General features: G+C 49.3%; 1 protein-coding gene across 2 annotated transcripts; it reads left to right on the top strand.

Moving 5' to 3' along the window:
* The first annotated feature begins 2,731 nt into the window (after positions 1 to 2,731).
* PPP2CB (protein phosphatase 2 catalytic subunit beta) lies at positions 2,732 to 16,046 on the top strand. Of its 2 annotated transcripts, none has more exons than XM_075750910.1 (7): positions 2,732 to 3,038; positions 10,895 to 11,104; positions 11,357 to 11,530; positions 12,087 to 12,176; positions 13,562 to 13,723; positions 14,553 to 14,671; positions 15,282 to 16,046. In XM_075750910.1, exons 1-7 carry the CDS (start codon positions 2,937 to 2,939, stop codon positions 15,352 to 15,354), a joined length of 930 nt encoding a protein of 309 aa, XP_075607025.1. In that variant the 5' UTR covers positions 2,732 to 2,936; the 3' UTR covers positions 15,355 to 16,046. The 2 variants fall into 2 exon arrangements, with proteins under 2 accessions (XP_075607025.1, XP_075607026.1); XM_075750911.1 differs by lacking the exon at positions 2,732 to 3,038 and adding an exon at positions 4,254 to 4,379.
* The last annotated feature ends 6 nt before the right edge of the window (positions 16,047 to 16,052 follow it).

Raw genomic sequence — 16,052 nt, 5'->3', positions numbered from 1 at the left:
CTTCCAGTAAACCACGTCGGGCTGATCCAAGGACCGTCCTGGCTCAGGCTGCAACAGCCGTAGGTGCGAGGTTTTGCTGGTCCTTCGCTGACACCGGGGAGAGGACTCACCAGCTCGGATCGATACCTAAGAAACCTCTTTAGTTCCTGATAAGAAGCCAAAAGAAATATATCTATTCAAGCTTTCCATTTAGGCTTTTCCTATTAACCATTTTAATGGTGGTAAGGAACCGGTAAATAGAAAAGCGTAATACGTAAATGTGGATATTTAAACATATGTCTCCATATACAGGGAGGGTTGGCAAGTAGTTACCAGGTAGTTGTTTCCAATCTAAAACTTGGGTCAATAATCAACTTATTACTTAACAAGTACATAACTGACTAGCTTAACTAGCTTGCGAACAGCTAGTTAACGCTTTTCTCTGATTTTGCAAACCTCGGGGTACATGGTATTTCTCCCAGCAGGAGTGATGTGAGACTTCCACGTTAGCACACACGGCCTTCTTTCTGATTTTGTTTCCTCGTGTTAAATAATGAGGAAACCTTAAAAATTTGAAAGACATAAATAAAAGCACTTGTTTTCACGCTGCATCATAACCTCCCGAGACCCAGGACATACTTTTTTTGGTGATTTTTGGACAAGTCACGGGATGATTTTTACAGCGGGTCTCCCTTACGTTCTCGAAGGCGCACAGCGCGTGCTGTCCTTGGGAAGCTCCCGGGTGGGAGGGATTTATTGCCCGCTGCCACGCTGGAGGTTTTGCCTTACCCCGGGGCCGCTGCAGTGCCACGGACGCGGGCAATTCGGTTAAAAATAATCTGCTGGAAGCCAATGAGCAAATAAAACATCCAGGTGTACGTGAACGGTTCCCGGCAGGAGCCTTTTCTGGGTACTGAAATGGCAAAGGATGGGCAATCTTTTAAGAGTGGCTACAAAATTGTATTTTTTTAATATATATTGCTCCCTTTTAGTTTGCTAAATGTATTTTTAGTTGGAAAATTTGCTTTAGGGATGCGATGTTTTGAACCCTTTGATTTTCTCCTTCACCTCAGGGTGAAGTGCGCAAGTCCGGCTGCTTTACCCAGCAGGGATTACGGAAACCGTAACCGGCTTTGGTGCTCCTGGTAGAAGAACACCTGCGCAGGCCGAGTAGGTCCTCAGCGAGTCTCAGCGTTTCCATCCGACACGAAAAAAAAACCAACCCCACCGCAAGGACTTCACTTATCTTATTCTGCTAAAAACCCCAGGAAAGTTTCACACCAGTTAACTCCTAAAATCCCGGTCCTCGCTGTCTGGGCCAGGCACTTGGAAGTCAAGCGTACCCGGCGCTCCAGACCTGAGCAATGTAACCGCCAGAGTTATTACATCATTACCCGTTACTATTACATTCCAGTATAGAGGAGACAGTAAAGCAAGTCAAAACTTAGAGAAGATCAAATGAAGAGGTGGCTATGCTGCGGTAGATAGAAATGTTCACAGGTCACTCGCAATTTAGGGCTGACTCCGAGATGAATCGAGTAGCAGACTGTAAGCAAATATGTTAATTTTTATTGTTGATGTTTATGTTAATTAATACCGCGCTGTGTTTGGTACACCATGGTACGCGGGCTCTGTTTTTGATCGCCCTTGTATATATATAAAGCGGACAAGCGACCATCGCGGCTGGCCACCAGCTCGGAGGAAGCACGGCCTCTGCCCATCCCTGCCTCGTCCGGCACCGTGGCGGCTGCAGCCAGCTGCAGAGAAGGGAGAAAAGTCCCAGCAGAAGGAAAAAAATGAAGAAAAATTCCCCCAAAGTCAGATCAGCGCCCTCGTGCAAATCGGCGGATCGTTGAAAGCCCCATTTTCCAGTAAATACCTAAACTTTAATTGGGCGGCAAAGCGTGGAAGTCATCCCAGCCTGCTTCAACCCAAGGGCTGCATCCCTCTGCCCCGTTGTCCTTCTCGGAGCGGGAGGTGCCCGTCCAGACACCCACGACCACCCCGCCAGTCCCTCGTTTCAGGATTTCAGTGGGACTTAGTCACGCACATGCTTTGTGACGGCCTCTCACAGGGTGAAAGTTGCACCTACTTTCTGTGATTTATTTCCATTGGTACCGTAAGGTGTTTCAGTCACTTTGGGCGGGAATAGAGCGACCATCTCTTGTCAAAGCGAGATGCCGTCTATCATAAATACGCGTGCGTGTAAATCCAACTGAAAGTAGCAGCAGCCTCCGGAGTCACAGCGTAGAAAGGATACGCAGAGCCGGGGTCTGTGTGCTTACAATGGGTTCGCCTTATCCCCACGCACAGGCCGGGCCGGTCTCCGGGTGGCTCCGGGGGAAGCCTGTCCCTGTCAGACCCCTAACGACATCGCGGCCCTACACTGCCGGCCTCCACCACAAGCCAAGGCCGCACGCCCGGCCTCCCCCGCCTCGACACACGGTGACAGAGGGCGGCCCGCTCCCCGCTGAGGCCGCTACCGCCACCCGAGGTGAACGGGGACCTCCGTCTCGCCTCCCTCGTATCCCGCTTCACCCCGGCCCGCCGCGGGGAGGCAGGGATCCGCCACCGGAGGAGGACCGGCCGCGGGCGGCGGGGCGGAGCGGCTCTACCCGGCCATCGCCTCACAGGAGGGAGCGATCGTTAGGGCGAGAGGCGGAGCCCTGAGGGGGGGGAAGGCGTGGCTGGCGCGTGCGCAGGGGCGGCCCGGAAGTGAGAGAGCCCGGGCCACGCGGGGTGGGTGTGGCCGGAAGTGCGCAGGGCCGGGAAAGGGTGAGGGGGGGTGGGGGGGAGGGAAGGGGGCCGCCATTACGCGGAGCGGAGCGGAACAGGCCGCGCGGTCCCGGTTATTGCGCCCACACCGTTAGGCGGGCCCGGGCCTCGCGGGTCCCGAGCGCGGCGGGGCCCTGCCCGGCCCCTCGGCTCGGCCCCACCCGACGGACAGCGCCGGCGCCATGGAGGAGAAGGGTTTCGCCAAAGAACTGGACCAGTGGATCGAGCAGCTGAACGAGTGCCGGCAGCTGAGCGAGAGCCAGGTCCGCAGCCTCTGCGAGAAGGTGAGTGCGGGGACCGGGCCGGGCCCGGCTTTACCGCGTCTGTAGGGCCCGGTGCTGGTAGCGGGTGAGTCCCCGGCAGGCAGCGCTGCGAGCCGGAGCGGGTCGGGGCCGGCGGTACCTCAGCCCCGCTGCGGGCGGCAGGGCGGGCGGCAAATGGCAGTGGGAGCTGCCGAGGCGGGGAAGCAGGCTTGCTTCTCCGCCCTGTCAGGCCGGGGTGCTGCCGGTGGTATGTCTGAGCTTGGGAGTCCGCCTGTACGCAGTGCCGGTACACTGCTGGCGTCAAAACCGCCGCGCTGAGGGTAATTTTTTCACACGGAACTGCCTTCTCTAGTATGGTTGTGTGGTTTTTTCTTTATATTTTTTTTTAATCTTTTGCCTTCGGGTTCATGGAAGCCGCGGAGGAGGCTGAGGGGTGGTGTGCGCCTGGAGGAATCCCCTCTGTCCTTCAGGGGCATGGCGTTGCGCTTCTCCCTCGCATCTCATACCGTGTATGGGCCACATGCTGAAAAGTCAACCCGGAATCAGCGAGGAAGTCTTTTGACATGGGATGCGTAATCTAGGAAAACCGAGGGGGATAAAAGATAAACTGTAGTGCCAACCTGAACAGAGGTTTTCAAGCTGCTGAGGGAGGCTAAAATAGAAACAGGAATGGTTGGATGAAGGACATGGTCTGCTATTTCGGACTGTGGTTTGAACAGTCCGTTGGCAGATTGCTGTTTGGACTTGTTGACTGTAGACGGTCAAGAAGATTTTAATTTTATTTTTTTTTACACCCCATCAGGAGACCAATCTTGAGATTTGTGTCGGATTTTGTCTGAGAAGTTACATACGTCTGTGTGGACATTCCCTCAATACTGCAATCTGTGATTAAGTTAGGATTTTCTTTGCAAGATGGGACGGTTAAAGAATTGAAGCGGTAGCTAATGTAGGTACAAAGATTATTCTTTCTACTTGCTTCTTATCTCAGAGATCAGCAGAGCCCATTACCGCTTTGGAGAAGCTCTCTGCTTCCTTCCCTGCATGGACCGATAATTATCGGGCACAGAGGGTAGAGTAGTCAGTTCGGCGTTCCCTTTAGCGTCATATCGCTGACGGCGAACTTGGTGTTGTCACGTTATTACCTGTGTGTCTCGCTCGGTTCTCTCAGAAGCGAAACACGTGTTCTGATGCCTGTTCATGGCAGCATGTTTTGGCCAGTGATTAAACCTCTCGATGCCATCTTGAGAAGATGCAGCCGTTTGCTTCTGTCGGATCCTCGGTAGACTGCGCAGTGATAAGGTCGGATCCGTAGAGAGGGTCAGCGCTGCAACCTCATAACGTGCCGGGGTGCTCATTGGAAAGGTAGGAGCTGTTTGTTTGAATGCCACAGGCAGAGATTATGCCAGACCCCAGGCTCTGGCTTCCTGGCAGATGCCCTCGCTAGTGGTCCTGACATCTAGCAAGCCCCCACCTAGCTTCTGTTTTCTTGTCATTTTTTTTATTCCACGCTGGGGCTGTCTGTTTTGTGACTTTCTCCAGAGCTCCATCAGTTCCGAGGGAGCGTGGTGAGAAGGGCTGGTGCCGCAGCAAGGAGCGACAGCAGTGGCTTGGAGAGTAGCTATATCTTGAAGAGTACAAGTTCTCTGTGGCTGTGCCGTCTCCTGCCTGAGGCCCAGCTAATAAGCCTGAGAGAATTTGTTAGCGTGATCTGTGCCCCGCTCCAAGCATTGCTGCTTGGGAACTGCTGTTCTAACCAGCAAGCTGTGACAGAAAACCATTTCCCTTCTTCTCCGGCTGCGCTGTTAATTAAGGAGCTGTGGCTGCTGGGTTTTGAGAAGCTGGAGGACAGTGCCAGCAGATTGTGGCTGTTGGTCAGGGCTTACACAGTAAATAGGGAGAGCGGCAGCTCGGCGCACCGCGGTGCAGCTGGAGGTGGAGAGGGTGTTTGTCATCCAGGTGACAGGTAGGAAGCTTGAACCCGTGGAGCAAGGCGTGAAACAAATGTCATCTGTCACAGCACTTCGTTCTCCAAGGGTGCTGGTAACCGATTGAAACAACTGAGGTATGAAGTAAATGCTTTGCAATGCTTTTACCTGCCTTATTCTTAAGCTTTTGGGGAGTGGTTGTATCACCCAGCTGGCAGTGGAAAGGAGCTTACAAAAACTTTTGGGTGCGCGGGCTTGCATTTGGTGTGAAACAGCCCTGCCAGAAAGCTGGTTTAGTTTGTTTCCTTGATGTGACGCTTGCAGAAACCTTTACCAACCTTGTTTCACTTCTTAGCGCTCCTGTGACTTAATTTCTAAGAGGCCAAGCACAATAGTATCTCTTGCTGCAGGTTTACATTTGTGGGAGAGTGCGGTAGTAAAAAAAAAAAAAGTTTCAATCAAAATGGGGGGGGGGGGAAGCCCAGAGAAACAAATCCCAGACTTGGGGTTTATTGTTATTCTGCCTCTTGAAAGTTCTTGAAATGTGCACCTGTAAAAATCACATTCTGTCTTCACCTGCCCAGTTTCAACATCATTTTGGCAGCTAATCAGTTTTGTATTCTTCATGCAGTTAATCAAGATGTCGTCTCAAGACAACATGAGAACACTTGTTTCCTGTTCTGCTGGTCTTAAAATTGAAATCTGGCTAGAATCATGCAGACATTTAAAGGATAATAGAAGGACAAACAATTATGATCACTGCTGGAGCTTGCAGACACGAGAAATGTTCCAGCATGGTGGGGAAATGTGCATCGGATGTCTTGCATCTCATCCTACTTCTCTTAACATCGTGATCTTAGATTCTCTTTATGGCAGAAGGTTATTAAACCTGTTTCCACTCTTATTAAATAGGCAGCGAAAATCTATACGGTTCTGCTTTGAGTAAGGTGTGCGCTTCATTGAAGGTGCTGTGGTGGCTTTCTGTGCTGGTGCTAGCTTCGAAATTGTTAACTGGGGTACTGATAGCAGGGTGGTGCTGGCTCTATCGAACTGCCTTTGAACTTGCACAGGTTGTAACCTGTGTATCAGACAGCTAAAGTCAGGCTAAAGGGCCAAGAAGTTGGATTCATTCAATAGGAAGCGCTCCCAAGTTTGGACACGGAGATCTCTGAATACTTAGGTTTTGAAGTTCAAGTCAGGTCAGCAAATGAATTCTGGTGAGAGAGTTGAGAGCGATCCTACTTATTCCGGGGAAAAGGGTTTTTCACCAAGGTAATAAAATGGGGTATGAAAGAAGGCGGGTCAAAGGCTGTCTCTAAAATTAAACACAGGCAAGCAACCATCCATAACAATCTCTCTTTGTAGCTTCTTTTTTCTATCCTTGTTCTTTGGTGTGCAAGAAGGGTTACAGTCTCATTGCTGTGAGCAGCTTGAGAGCTTTGTGCTGTGAAGTGGTGGGAGGAGAAGGATTCTAATCGTTAATGAAGACTTGGATTCCTTGTACAGTTATTGCATGGTGATTGTAAACCGATTCTTCAGACCAAGCGGCAGAAGCCAGGTGCTGTTAGTGGCACCTACCTAGGATGCTTCTGCCCTCCCAGATTATTTCACCCAAGAATAGTTTTAGGAGAACGAGTTAGCAGCTCTTCTGCGCTAATTGGTGAAATTAGTATGAGTGATGGAGCCAAGTAGCATCCTGGACGCTGTTCAAACCATGAAATTCCAAGTGTTGTGTTGAGTCGCGGCCAGGAACGTTTGATCTCGCCAGCGATGATGCTCATCCCGGGGTATGCTGGCCCAGGTACCTCTAGGAACACACGTGCACCTTGACGGTCCCTGTCACTCTTGAGCTCCAGTGTGTCCTCTGCTGCCTTGTTGATGAAGGGCAAGATAGCTCTGTCCCTCCAGCTTCCATCTCATCTGGGGAGAATCCAGCTGGTTCTTGTTCAGGCCAAGCTCCTTGGGGTTTTAATATTGTCAGCACACTTGTTGACATTGTAGTTTGGTCCGTCGCAGCTGACGGAGTGACGGTTTGGTTGAGTTTTGATTAGAAACTCCATGGCTGGCTTCTCTGATTCCCGAAGTAAGAGCTTCTGCAGGTGAGCTCGTGGTGCAGTAAATGAATCTTCCCAAAGGAGTTGAGTTTCTGTGCTCTCAAAGGCTCTTGTATGCACTGTGGGTGCTTGGGGTCTTTGGTTTTATCTGGAGAAAACACAAGGCTGAAGAGTCTGCCTCCTGGCTGGATTGTAATCCCCTCGCCCCTGGAATCGGGCTACACAATTACCGTAGACAAATCTGAACGGCGCAATAGTTGATGTGGATTTGATTGGTAAGTCTCTCACAGAGGGATTAGTCTCCTGGTGATCCCGACGGTAGTCTCGAAGCCGCTGCAGCATCTCAGGTTTCGGAGCAGCGTGTTAATGCGTTGTTTTCAAGCCCTGAGACGGCTCGTTTTCTTCTTGTGAGGTCAACACGGTGAATTATTGAGACGTGCATTCTCCAGCCTCCCTCCACGTCGGTCGAGGACTGGACGGCAGGCAAGCTTGTGTTCCAGTGGACAAAGGTGATCTACAGAATCCAACGCTGGGAAGGCTCACGGCCAACAGATAGTCTAATCTTCAAAGTAATTTTGAGCACAGACAGGGTAACTATTGTGCTTAATGGAGGTTCATTTAATAGAAATAACCTAAAAAGCTGCTGCTTGTTATTCTGACCTGGATATGGTTTTCATCCAAAACAATTGGGACACATGCTTAGGAAGCCGATAACATTGGTCACCATTTTCTAAAACAAAGGTAGCTAAAATATGACTACTTAACAGCCTCCTTAAGTAACCGATGACAATGCGGGGCAGCTTGCTTGCATTAGAGGTTTTTTTATCCTTGTTTTGTAATGGCGCTTTTGTCATCTTAAGTCATTTGACTCCAGCGTTAGCTCCGCACGATGAAATACGGAAGCAGAGCGCGCTGGTTAGCCCCCGCTTTTCTGGAGTGTTTTTAATGATGCTTCAGATCTTTAAGGTCTTGTTCTGCATTAGAAAGTCACGGGAGGGCACACTTCTGCAGCCAGCCGAGCTCAGCTCCCAAGCCTGATTGGAACCAGCTCTGCAGTGTTAAAACGACAGCCTTAATCTATTAATGTGCATATGTGTTTGTCTACAGAGTAAGCTAAAATAGGCTACACAGTAACAGCTGGTAGGCCTCTTAAGAAGCTGCTGCTCTTCAGCTGCTAGCTCCTCCTTTCTCCTGAGGGGAAACTTCTAGATTCTCCTAGTACCAAAATTTCAGGGCTCGGGCTGGCCCACCCTCCTGGGATGCGTTTAAAGTATGCTAGCCCTATTTCTGCGCAAAGGGAGCCCTTCTCTGTTGCCCGCGCTGCTTTGCCTGTATGCGTTCTCAGGGTGGGCGCGTGGGTTTTCTGGGCAGATCAGAAAGGCGGGGGGTAATGATGTGGTCGATACACTGGTAAGTATGTATGGTATCTGTACAGTGTCCTGCATCTTTTCCTCGGAGGCTTGAAGTAAGCGTATTTCTTTTTACGCATCTGGGAAGGGAGCGGTATGAGCGATAGGAAAAGGCAGGAAATACGTCGCACCTTTTGTGGTGAAGTTAGCTCCAGCTTACGGCGAAACCCCGTCTGTTGCTATGTGCAAATCGGAACACGCTGAGCAGCTGTTCCGTGACTGTGTTTTGTAGGTGTCCCTCCCAGAGGGTAGCAGCTCTCAGAAGGTGCAATAGGTGCTTTTAAAGGTACTTGAACAGAATCGGAGTGCTGCTGTGGCACTCAAAGGCGCAACGTGTTCAGCAGTTTCCAGTCAGTTTAGAACTGCAAGGTGGACCCCGCATCATCAAGTTCACGCGCAGGACCCGTCTTTGAGGATCAGAGTCGCATCCCTTGGGTTACGTACCACGCAGGGGGCATGCTGGATGCTGTCCAAGCCCTGACTGCTTCGGTTTTAGTTTTTCTTTCCAAATATGCGCTTTCCCTAAAAGAGGCAAGGCAACTAATGTTTGAATGCGAAGGCGGGCGTCCTTGGGAAGTGACTGTTAAGCACCGGGGATCTTTGAGCCCTTTTGTCCACATCAGACCGAGCCTATCTGTGGGTGTTCTCTGTGCCTCACGTGTGCCTGGAGCGCTGATCTGCATCAGTCGATGAGCTGGAAGCAGCAAAACAAACACGATGTCTGATAAGGTAATGCAGATAGGCTACGTTACGTGGCTGTAACTAGCAGAGGAACTGCTGGGTGTAGAGGAAGAGATGACTAAATCCAGGGATGCCATCCCTCCATCTGTGGTCATTTTGTTGCCAGCTGGGTACGGCCAGGCAAGCTGGTTGTGGCTCCATATGTTTAAATCGCTTCTGACTTTGCTTTTCCAGTTGTATGTGACCTGCCTTTAGAAGTTGTTAAACTGTTGTGCTTGGAAGAGGATTGGAAATCTGGCAGGCAAAAGTGCCCTGGGCGAGGGAAGCGCCTCTTGCATATGTGGCTAGGTTCTGTGCCAGGTTGGTACAGCGAAGCTTAGGAATACTTGTATTCCTCGGTAGCTTGAGCAAGAAGAAGAAATCTGCCCCTCTGCAAGGGAAATGGATTTGTTAATTCCCCCGCGTTCTGGGAATGTGCAGAGACGGTTCCTTTTCCTCACGTAGGGCTCCTGAGGTCTCGTACTCACCGCAGCGCGCTCTGGAAGCGCGGTACCTCCGGAGAGCTGGGGCAGCCCCGTCAGCCCCCGGCACTGGCACGCTCGTTGGTTATTGTTCGGCGGAGTAACGCAGCTCAGCTCGTCTGGTGCAGTGGCGGTTGCCCAGCGTTTCTGCCAGACGAGCTGCTTTGTCATGTGCGGCCTTTCCGAAATTCTCCGCTCAGCAATCCCGTGATGAGCTGGCTTTGTCGATACGGAACGAACGCGCCGTTCGTAGTGTTGTTTCCATGGCACAGACCCGCTGCTGCGAAATCCTGGTCCTGGGAGAGCACGTGAGGTTTATGGGTGTGCGGCAACGGCGGGAAGCCTGAGGGATCCTGGAGGAGGAAGGCGGTGAGGAGTAGCTGTCAGTGCTGGCAGAAGAGGATTTGTTCCAGCCTGCGAACGGTTCCACACGGCTGCGTGGGATTGAGAGCAATCCATTGAGCAACCCAGATGGTAGTCAGACTGAAATGTGGCAGGAGGGAGTCTGTGTCCAAGTGCATCGCTGCAAGTCGGATGACTTCTCTCACAAGTCTAGGAGGTCATAGCTTTCTTACTATTGTAAGCATAAAATACCTAGCTTTAAGTGGGCTTTTGCAGATGAAGTTGTTCAAAAAACCGTCAGAGTCGCCCGCGTGGCGTGCACTATCTCCTCTGGTATTTCCGCCCTTACAGCAGGCGGCAGGAGTGTTGATTAATCTCTGTTGGTACGAGTTTGGCACTGAACTCTTGCTGACAGGACATGGGATGGCCTGCAATACCGAGGGGACAGCTCTGGTTCTTGAGGTAAAAACTACTAGGTTTGGTAGAAGTGGATAGCGCTTGTCTTGGGCAGTCGGATGAGACTGCTGGGTCCTGCCGTAGCTCGCGTAGCTGAGATGAACAGACCCGAGCTGTGTTGAACACATAGATGAAGAAATCTGTCAAAATCTGTATGTTTAAAAAAAAATAAATAAATAAAAATAATCAGTTGTGCTTAAGAAGATAAGGCTTGCCTGTGGTGCTAATGAAGCTTACCGGAATAGTGCTTCATCCTGTCTGCGCGCAAGAAACGTTTGCAAGAGGCGCAGGATTGATGGGTGAACCCCAGTGGTGACGGACGCGGTGTATCCGGTGCAAGTCTTGAAGTTCACACTGCTTCATTTCAGGGGAGGTTGGGAATTAACTTGTTTGGTTACTACTTTGAATTTGTTTGTATGCGGTGGAATAACATCTGCACCCGCTTACGAAGGAGTTGGCTACCTTTTTGTCCTAAATGTGTTTTTCTAGGCTAAAGAAATTCTTACGAAAGAATCGAATGTGCAAGAGGTACGTTGCCCCGTCACCGTCTGCGGGGATGTCCACGGTCAATTCCACGACCTTATGGAACTCTTTAGAATTGGTGGGAAATCGCCAGACACAAATTACCTGTTCATGGGAGACTACGTGGACAGAGGCTATTACTCGGTGGAGACAGTGACTCTTCTAGTAGCGTTGAAGGTACGGTTTGACAGCTTTTCTACAGCTACCTTGGGCAAAACCACCGCTTTTTGGGAGTCTTGCAAGAATTGCTCCTCCCATTGGCGCCGCCGTTGGCTTGAGCTAGACGGATGTAAACTGAAATGCATTAATGGACACGTGTTCTGTAACGGAGCTGAATGCTTGACTGCTGTTTGAAATATTCTGTTACTGTTTCTTTCTATATTGATGGTATCATTCTTGAGTTAAAGAAGAATTTTCTTTTGTCAATAGGTGCGTTACCCGGAACGCATCACAATACTGAGGGGCAATCACGAAAGCAGACAAATTACACAAGTGTACGGCTTTTATGACGAATGTCTGCGAAAGTATGGCAATGCCAACGTCTGGAAGTATTTCACAGATCTGTTTGATTATCTTCCGCTTACAGCTCTAGTAGATGGCCAGGTAAGCCTTGAGTAAGGAAAACGCTCCATTTCATGGAGTTATGCCGACTGTTTTGTCTGACCTCAACAGCACCAGTCTCAAACAAGCTTCCTTAACCTGTGATCTGAATATTTTTGAAAGCTCAAGTACTTATTGTGGGTTGGGGAAGAATTGAGTGAGGCGTTAATATAAGCTGATGGCACGGGAAGGCTTTTGATTCTGCTGCCGAAGGACTGGCAGGGTATTGCACGTATGGTTCGTTGCAAACGACCGCTCAGCAAGCGGGGATCCCCTCGTTATATGTTAGGTGCGAGTTGAGTTGTGGCCGTGAAGGAAGATACTCTTAAAACGGACGGCATGGTGTCTTTGTTGCTCTCACCTCTCTATGCAAGGTGCAGCCTTTTAGTTTTGTTTCCTTCTGTGGGAATTAAATTTGGTTTCTCTGCTGCGAGGGTGAGACAGCTGTAATTGTGGAAGAATGATAACAGAGTTAAAACCAGCTATTTCTGAGATCAGTCTTCCCATAACAATATGCACTGAATGGATTGCTCTTTTTTTTTCTTTTTCTCCGGACCAGATATTCTGTCTCCATGGTGGCCTGTCTCCATCCATAGATACACTGGATCATATCAGGGCTCTGGACCGCCTGCAGGAAGTTCCACACGAGGTAACAGTGGAGGAAATGCATCATAAACTTAGATATCTGTTGGTGGAAAAGGCAAATGTAGCCTCACGTTGAAATCCACTTAAACAGTGAGACGCACGGTTACACAGCGGATTATTGCCTTGCTACGAGCTGGAGCAGATGAACGCACATTTGGGTAAAACACACACAAGTCAATCTGCTTTGATTACAGCAGCCTACAAAAGGAGAGCTGTGAGGTTTTCACAGCTGTCCTTCACAGAATCACGGGATTTTTTGGCTGTCACGCTGACTCAAAGAATAATAGTACTTGGCAGGGGAAGGTGTTCGTTACCTTCAGCCTGCTTGTGAACAGGCAACCACCACGTGAAGCCGTGTTGTGTCACTATCCTTCCTCCCTAGCCAGTCTTCCGTTCAGGGCTGAAGAAACCACCTTCTGAGCTCCCCGGGGTAGCAAATGGCTCTTTGGTGTTGGAGTGGTTGGGGCTTACAAGTGGACTTGAGTGGTCCTTGATTAAAATGAACTGCTTGTCCTGCAAGGTTTTTGGTATAACGGCAAGAACAATGCAGCAAGGTCTGTCCAAGCCTTCCAAAACCCTGAAATAAGCTGTGTAAATTGATCCTAAAATAGTTAGGTGTAACAATTATATTGTGGCTCTGGGGTTTTCCCAGTCCTGAGCTGAAATCCGGCTGTGCTGGGGACCTTCAGACGTGGTCACTGTGATCCCTGCAGATCTCAGCAGAGCTTAGCTCGGCGGGTAGGGAACGGCAGCAGGTTTGGATAAATACTTCATGTCGTTACTGCCCCTTTGTAGCTCGGCAGGAAAAGCCGCTGAACTTCATTGGTGGCTGTTAGGAGATGTACACCAGGATATTTTTGAATATGTCAAGCCCAACGATAGACTGTTTAGGAGAGGAAATTAAATGATGAATACCCTGCCAGAAGGGCCGCCGAAGGCTTAACATCAGTCTCTGGAACAGTTCATAGCCTCATACGGGTCGTTTCCCTTTCTTTAATTTATTGCAACTTGGCTGGCAGCAGTGAATCCATTGTGCATCCTTGGACGTGCATACCTTCACACGTGGCCTTTCTTTATTACACTGAGAGAGTCAGGAGTAAGGCTGTGGATCTGCTCTCCGTGTCTTTGTATCTCTGACCAGTTGAAGTGAAATAGTGAACGGTGTGCGTGGAAGAGGAGGTGGGAACGGTTCTCTGGTATTCATTTCTTTGGGAAGAACGCTGACTGATGCCGTGAGTAACTAGCCGCTGTTTTGTGTATTAAATGAACTCGTGCCTTGTGCAGAGAAGGACACGTTGGCAGCCTTTTTACTAGAAATGTGTTATGAAAGTGGCTTTTTTACGGCCATCTTGCTAGTGATCTAATGAAGAATATTTAATCTTTTTCAAGGGTCCGATGTGTGATCTGTTGTGGTCAGATCCGGATGATCGCGGCGGCTGGGGTATATCTCCACGTGGTGCCGGCTACACGTTTGGGCAAGATATTTCCGAAACATTTAACCACGCCAATGGTCTGACACTGGTCTCCCGTGCTCACCAACTTGTCATGGAGGTAGGGCAAGCGCTTTGCTAGACGGGGCTAACAAAACAGATGCCAGTTCTTGTCTCCTCTGGGAGACCTTCTGCTGATGGGTTTGCATGAGCTGACACCTAGATCTTACGCAGGTAAATACCAAACAGGGACTTTAATGGTGTGAAAACAGCAAGCGGCATAAAACGATCTGCTTTGACCTGTGATGTAAATACGGGGATGTTCTGCTCTTCCCCCCCGCCCCGAATAAATTGCCGAAGGGACCCTGTCAAGCCCCGTTTGTGGAAGTAGTAATCTCCTTACGCGCTGGCTGCTGCTGCGTTAACCAGGCTGTCCTAGAATACTCGGCAGTCAGATGTGAGAGGGATTAAGCCGTAATTTCGGCTGTTGATAGGCTATTCTTGTACATCTTGCTGGAAAAATGCCTGGTGGGTCAATGGAGCAGATGTATTTTTAAAATCTAGTAGATCCCTTAAGCAGTACTGCGTGTCAGAAGTTGCTCGCATCCAGCAAGCAAATTCGGATTTGCGGGGGATGAAAGCTGAAGGCGTACGTACAAATCTCGAGGTTTCTTTGTGGCGCAATCCATAATTTGCGTACAAAACGGATAAACACGTGAGCGATGAATGGCCGATCTCTCTGTAGAGTGGTTGAAGCTGTTTTGGCCGGGTAGCCACCGCTTGTTCTTGCGGTCAAGTACTTGTTATAAAATGAAACCAAGTCAGTTGGAAATACTGACGAGAAGTCTAGGGTTTCACAAGTGCCTTGGGTCGTTTCAGGCCTGAAGAGAAACTTCAGACGGGCTGAGGTTGGAGGTTTAACAAAGACTTTTTCTCTCTTTTTCTGGCAGGGTTATAACTGGTGCCACGACCGAAACGTGGTTACCATTTTCAGTGCGCCCAATTACTGTTACCGTTGTGGGAACCAGGCTGCTATCATGGAACTAGATGACACTTTAAAATATTCCTTGTGAGTAACCTGGGGCTGTTAGCTCCTCCTAACCCTTCTGTACAGTGAGGAACGTCGGATCCTTTCCAAAGGGCTTCTTTGATGAAAAGCCACCTTGAACCACTCTGGAATTAACGTTGTGTGCTGTACCTGCAAGAATGTCTAAAAATAAGTAGAGCGTTAAGCTCTTAAAAGCTTCTCTTGGGTACTGTAGCTCTTATCTCCTCTTCCTGCTCTCGGGAGAGTTGGAGCTTGTGCTTTTTATTAATCCCTCTATTGCCCGAGCTTCACGGAGAGAGTAAAGACAGATTGATTTTTATGTATTTATTTTTATTTCTGGTAGCACTAGGCTGTGTAAAGATGGGTGAAGGAGTCTGAATTTTGCCTTCAGCTGAGCTCGAGTGAAAGTAGCGATGGCAGCTGAAGCGCTGGGGGGCGGAGGTTGCTCAGACCAGCCGATGAGTTGTAACTCCCGCGGATGCTTGTTTTGAGACCTGGAACGTTTTATGCGGAAGCAGCTGGGACGAGTAAAGCAACGGCGGTGGGAGAGCAAGTCTAGTGCTTGTTGTGGTGTTGGAAAATACTTTGAGGAGGGAAAATGATGCCTTTTTTTTTTTTTTCTTTCCTGCAGCCTCCAGTTTGACCCAGCACCTCGTCGTGGAGAGCCTCATGTTACCCGTCGTACCCCAGACTACTTCCTATAAACCTCTCCTAACCTTTGTAGAAGGAAGTACACCTGGCATTTTAAAGAGCAACAATATTTACACATTTCTGTAAGAAATCGGGGTTCGTCTCGACTTAAAATCCCCACCATGGACCAAAATGTGCCATACAGAGGACGAAGAGCGTTTAGCACAACTTGAGACTGAATTCCTTACGACACTATATATATCTCCTGTCCCCCTCAGTCCAACAGTCAGTTTGCCTGCTGTATTTGTAGCCATTGTTTTTCTTCGGGACTGTTCAGAGAGGAAAAGATAACTCTAATAACACTTCCATCTCCTTTGATGCTTCTTTGTAAATTTTTAGTTCTAGTGTTTAACTGGCATGAATTAGAGTTTATTTTCGAGGGAAATGCACACTAACTTCTTCCCCCACCACTCTTGGTTTTATTGCAAGACCGCTCGACTTAACTGGAGAAAGGAAACGATTCCTGCTTGGGAGTACGATGTCATAACACAGATGCAAGCGTGCCCTTTTTAGCTTGATTCCTGTTCTGTGTTGCTCCTGCTTCGGTTTGTTTTTTGGTTTTGGTTTTTTTTTTTGTTGTTGTTGTTGTTCGTTTATTCGTTTTCTTTTGTCCTTTCCCATCTTCCCCTCTGTATATTTGTCCTGGAAGTGCTTGCAATCCTCCTCGCTGTACCTGAACTAATAAACTCGCCGTTGTCAGCCCCAACCCCTT

This window comes from Balearica regulorum, chromosome 4, assembly GCF_011004875.1.
Source record: "Balearica regulorum gibbericeps isolate bBalReg1 chromosome 4, bBalReg1.pri, whole genome shotgun sequence".
Taxonomy (NCBI): domain Eukaryota; kingdom Metazoa; phylum Chordata; class Aves; order Gruiformes; family Gruidae; genus Balearica; species Balearica regulorum.
This window is presented reverse-complemented; position numbering and strand designations above follow the sequence as displayed.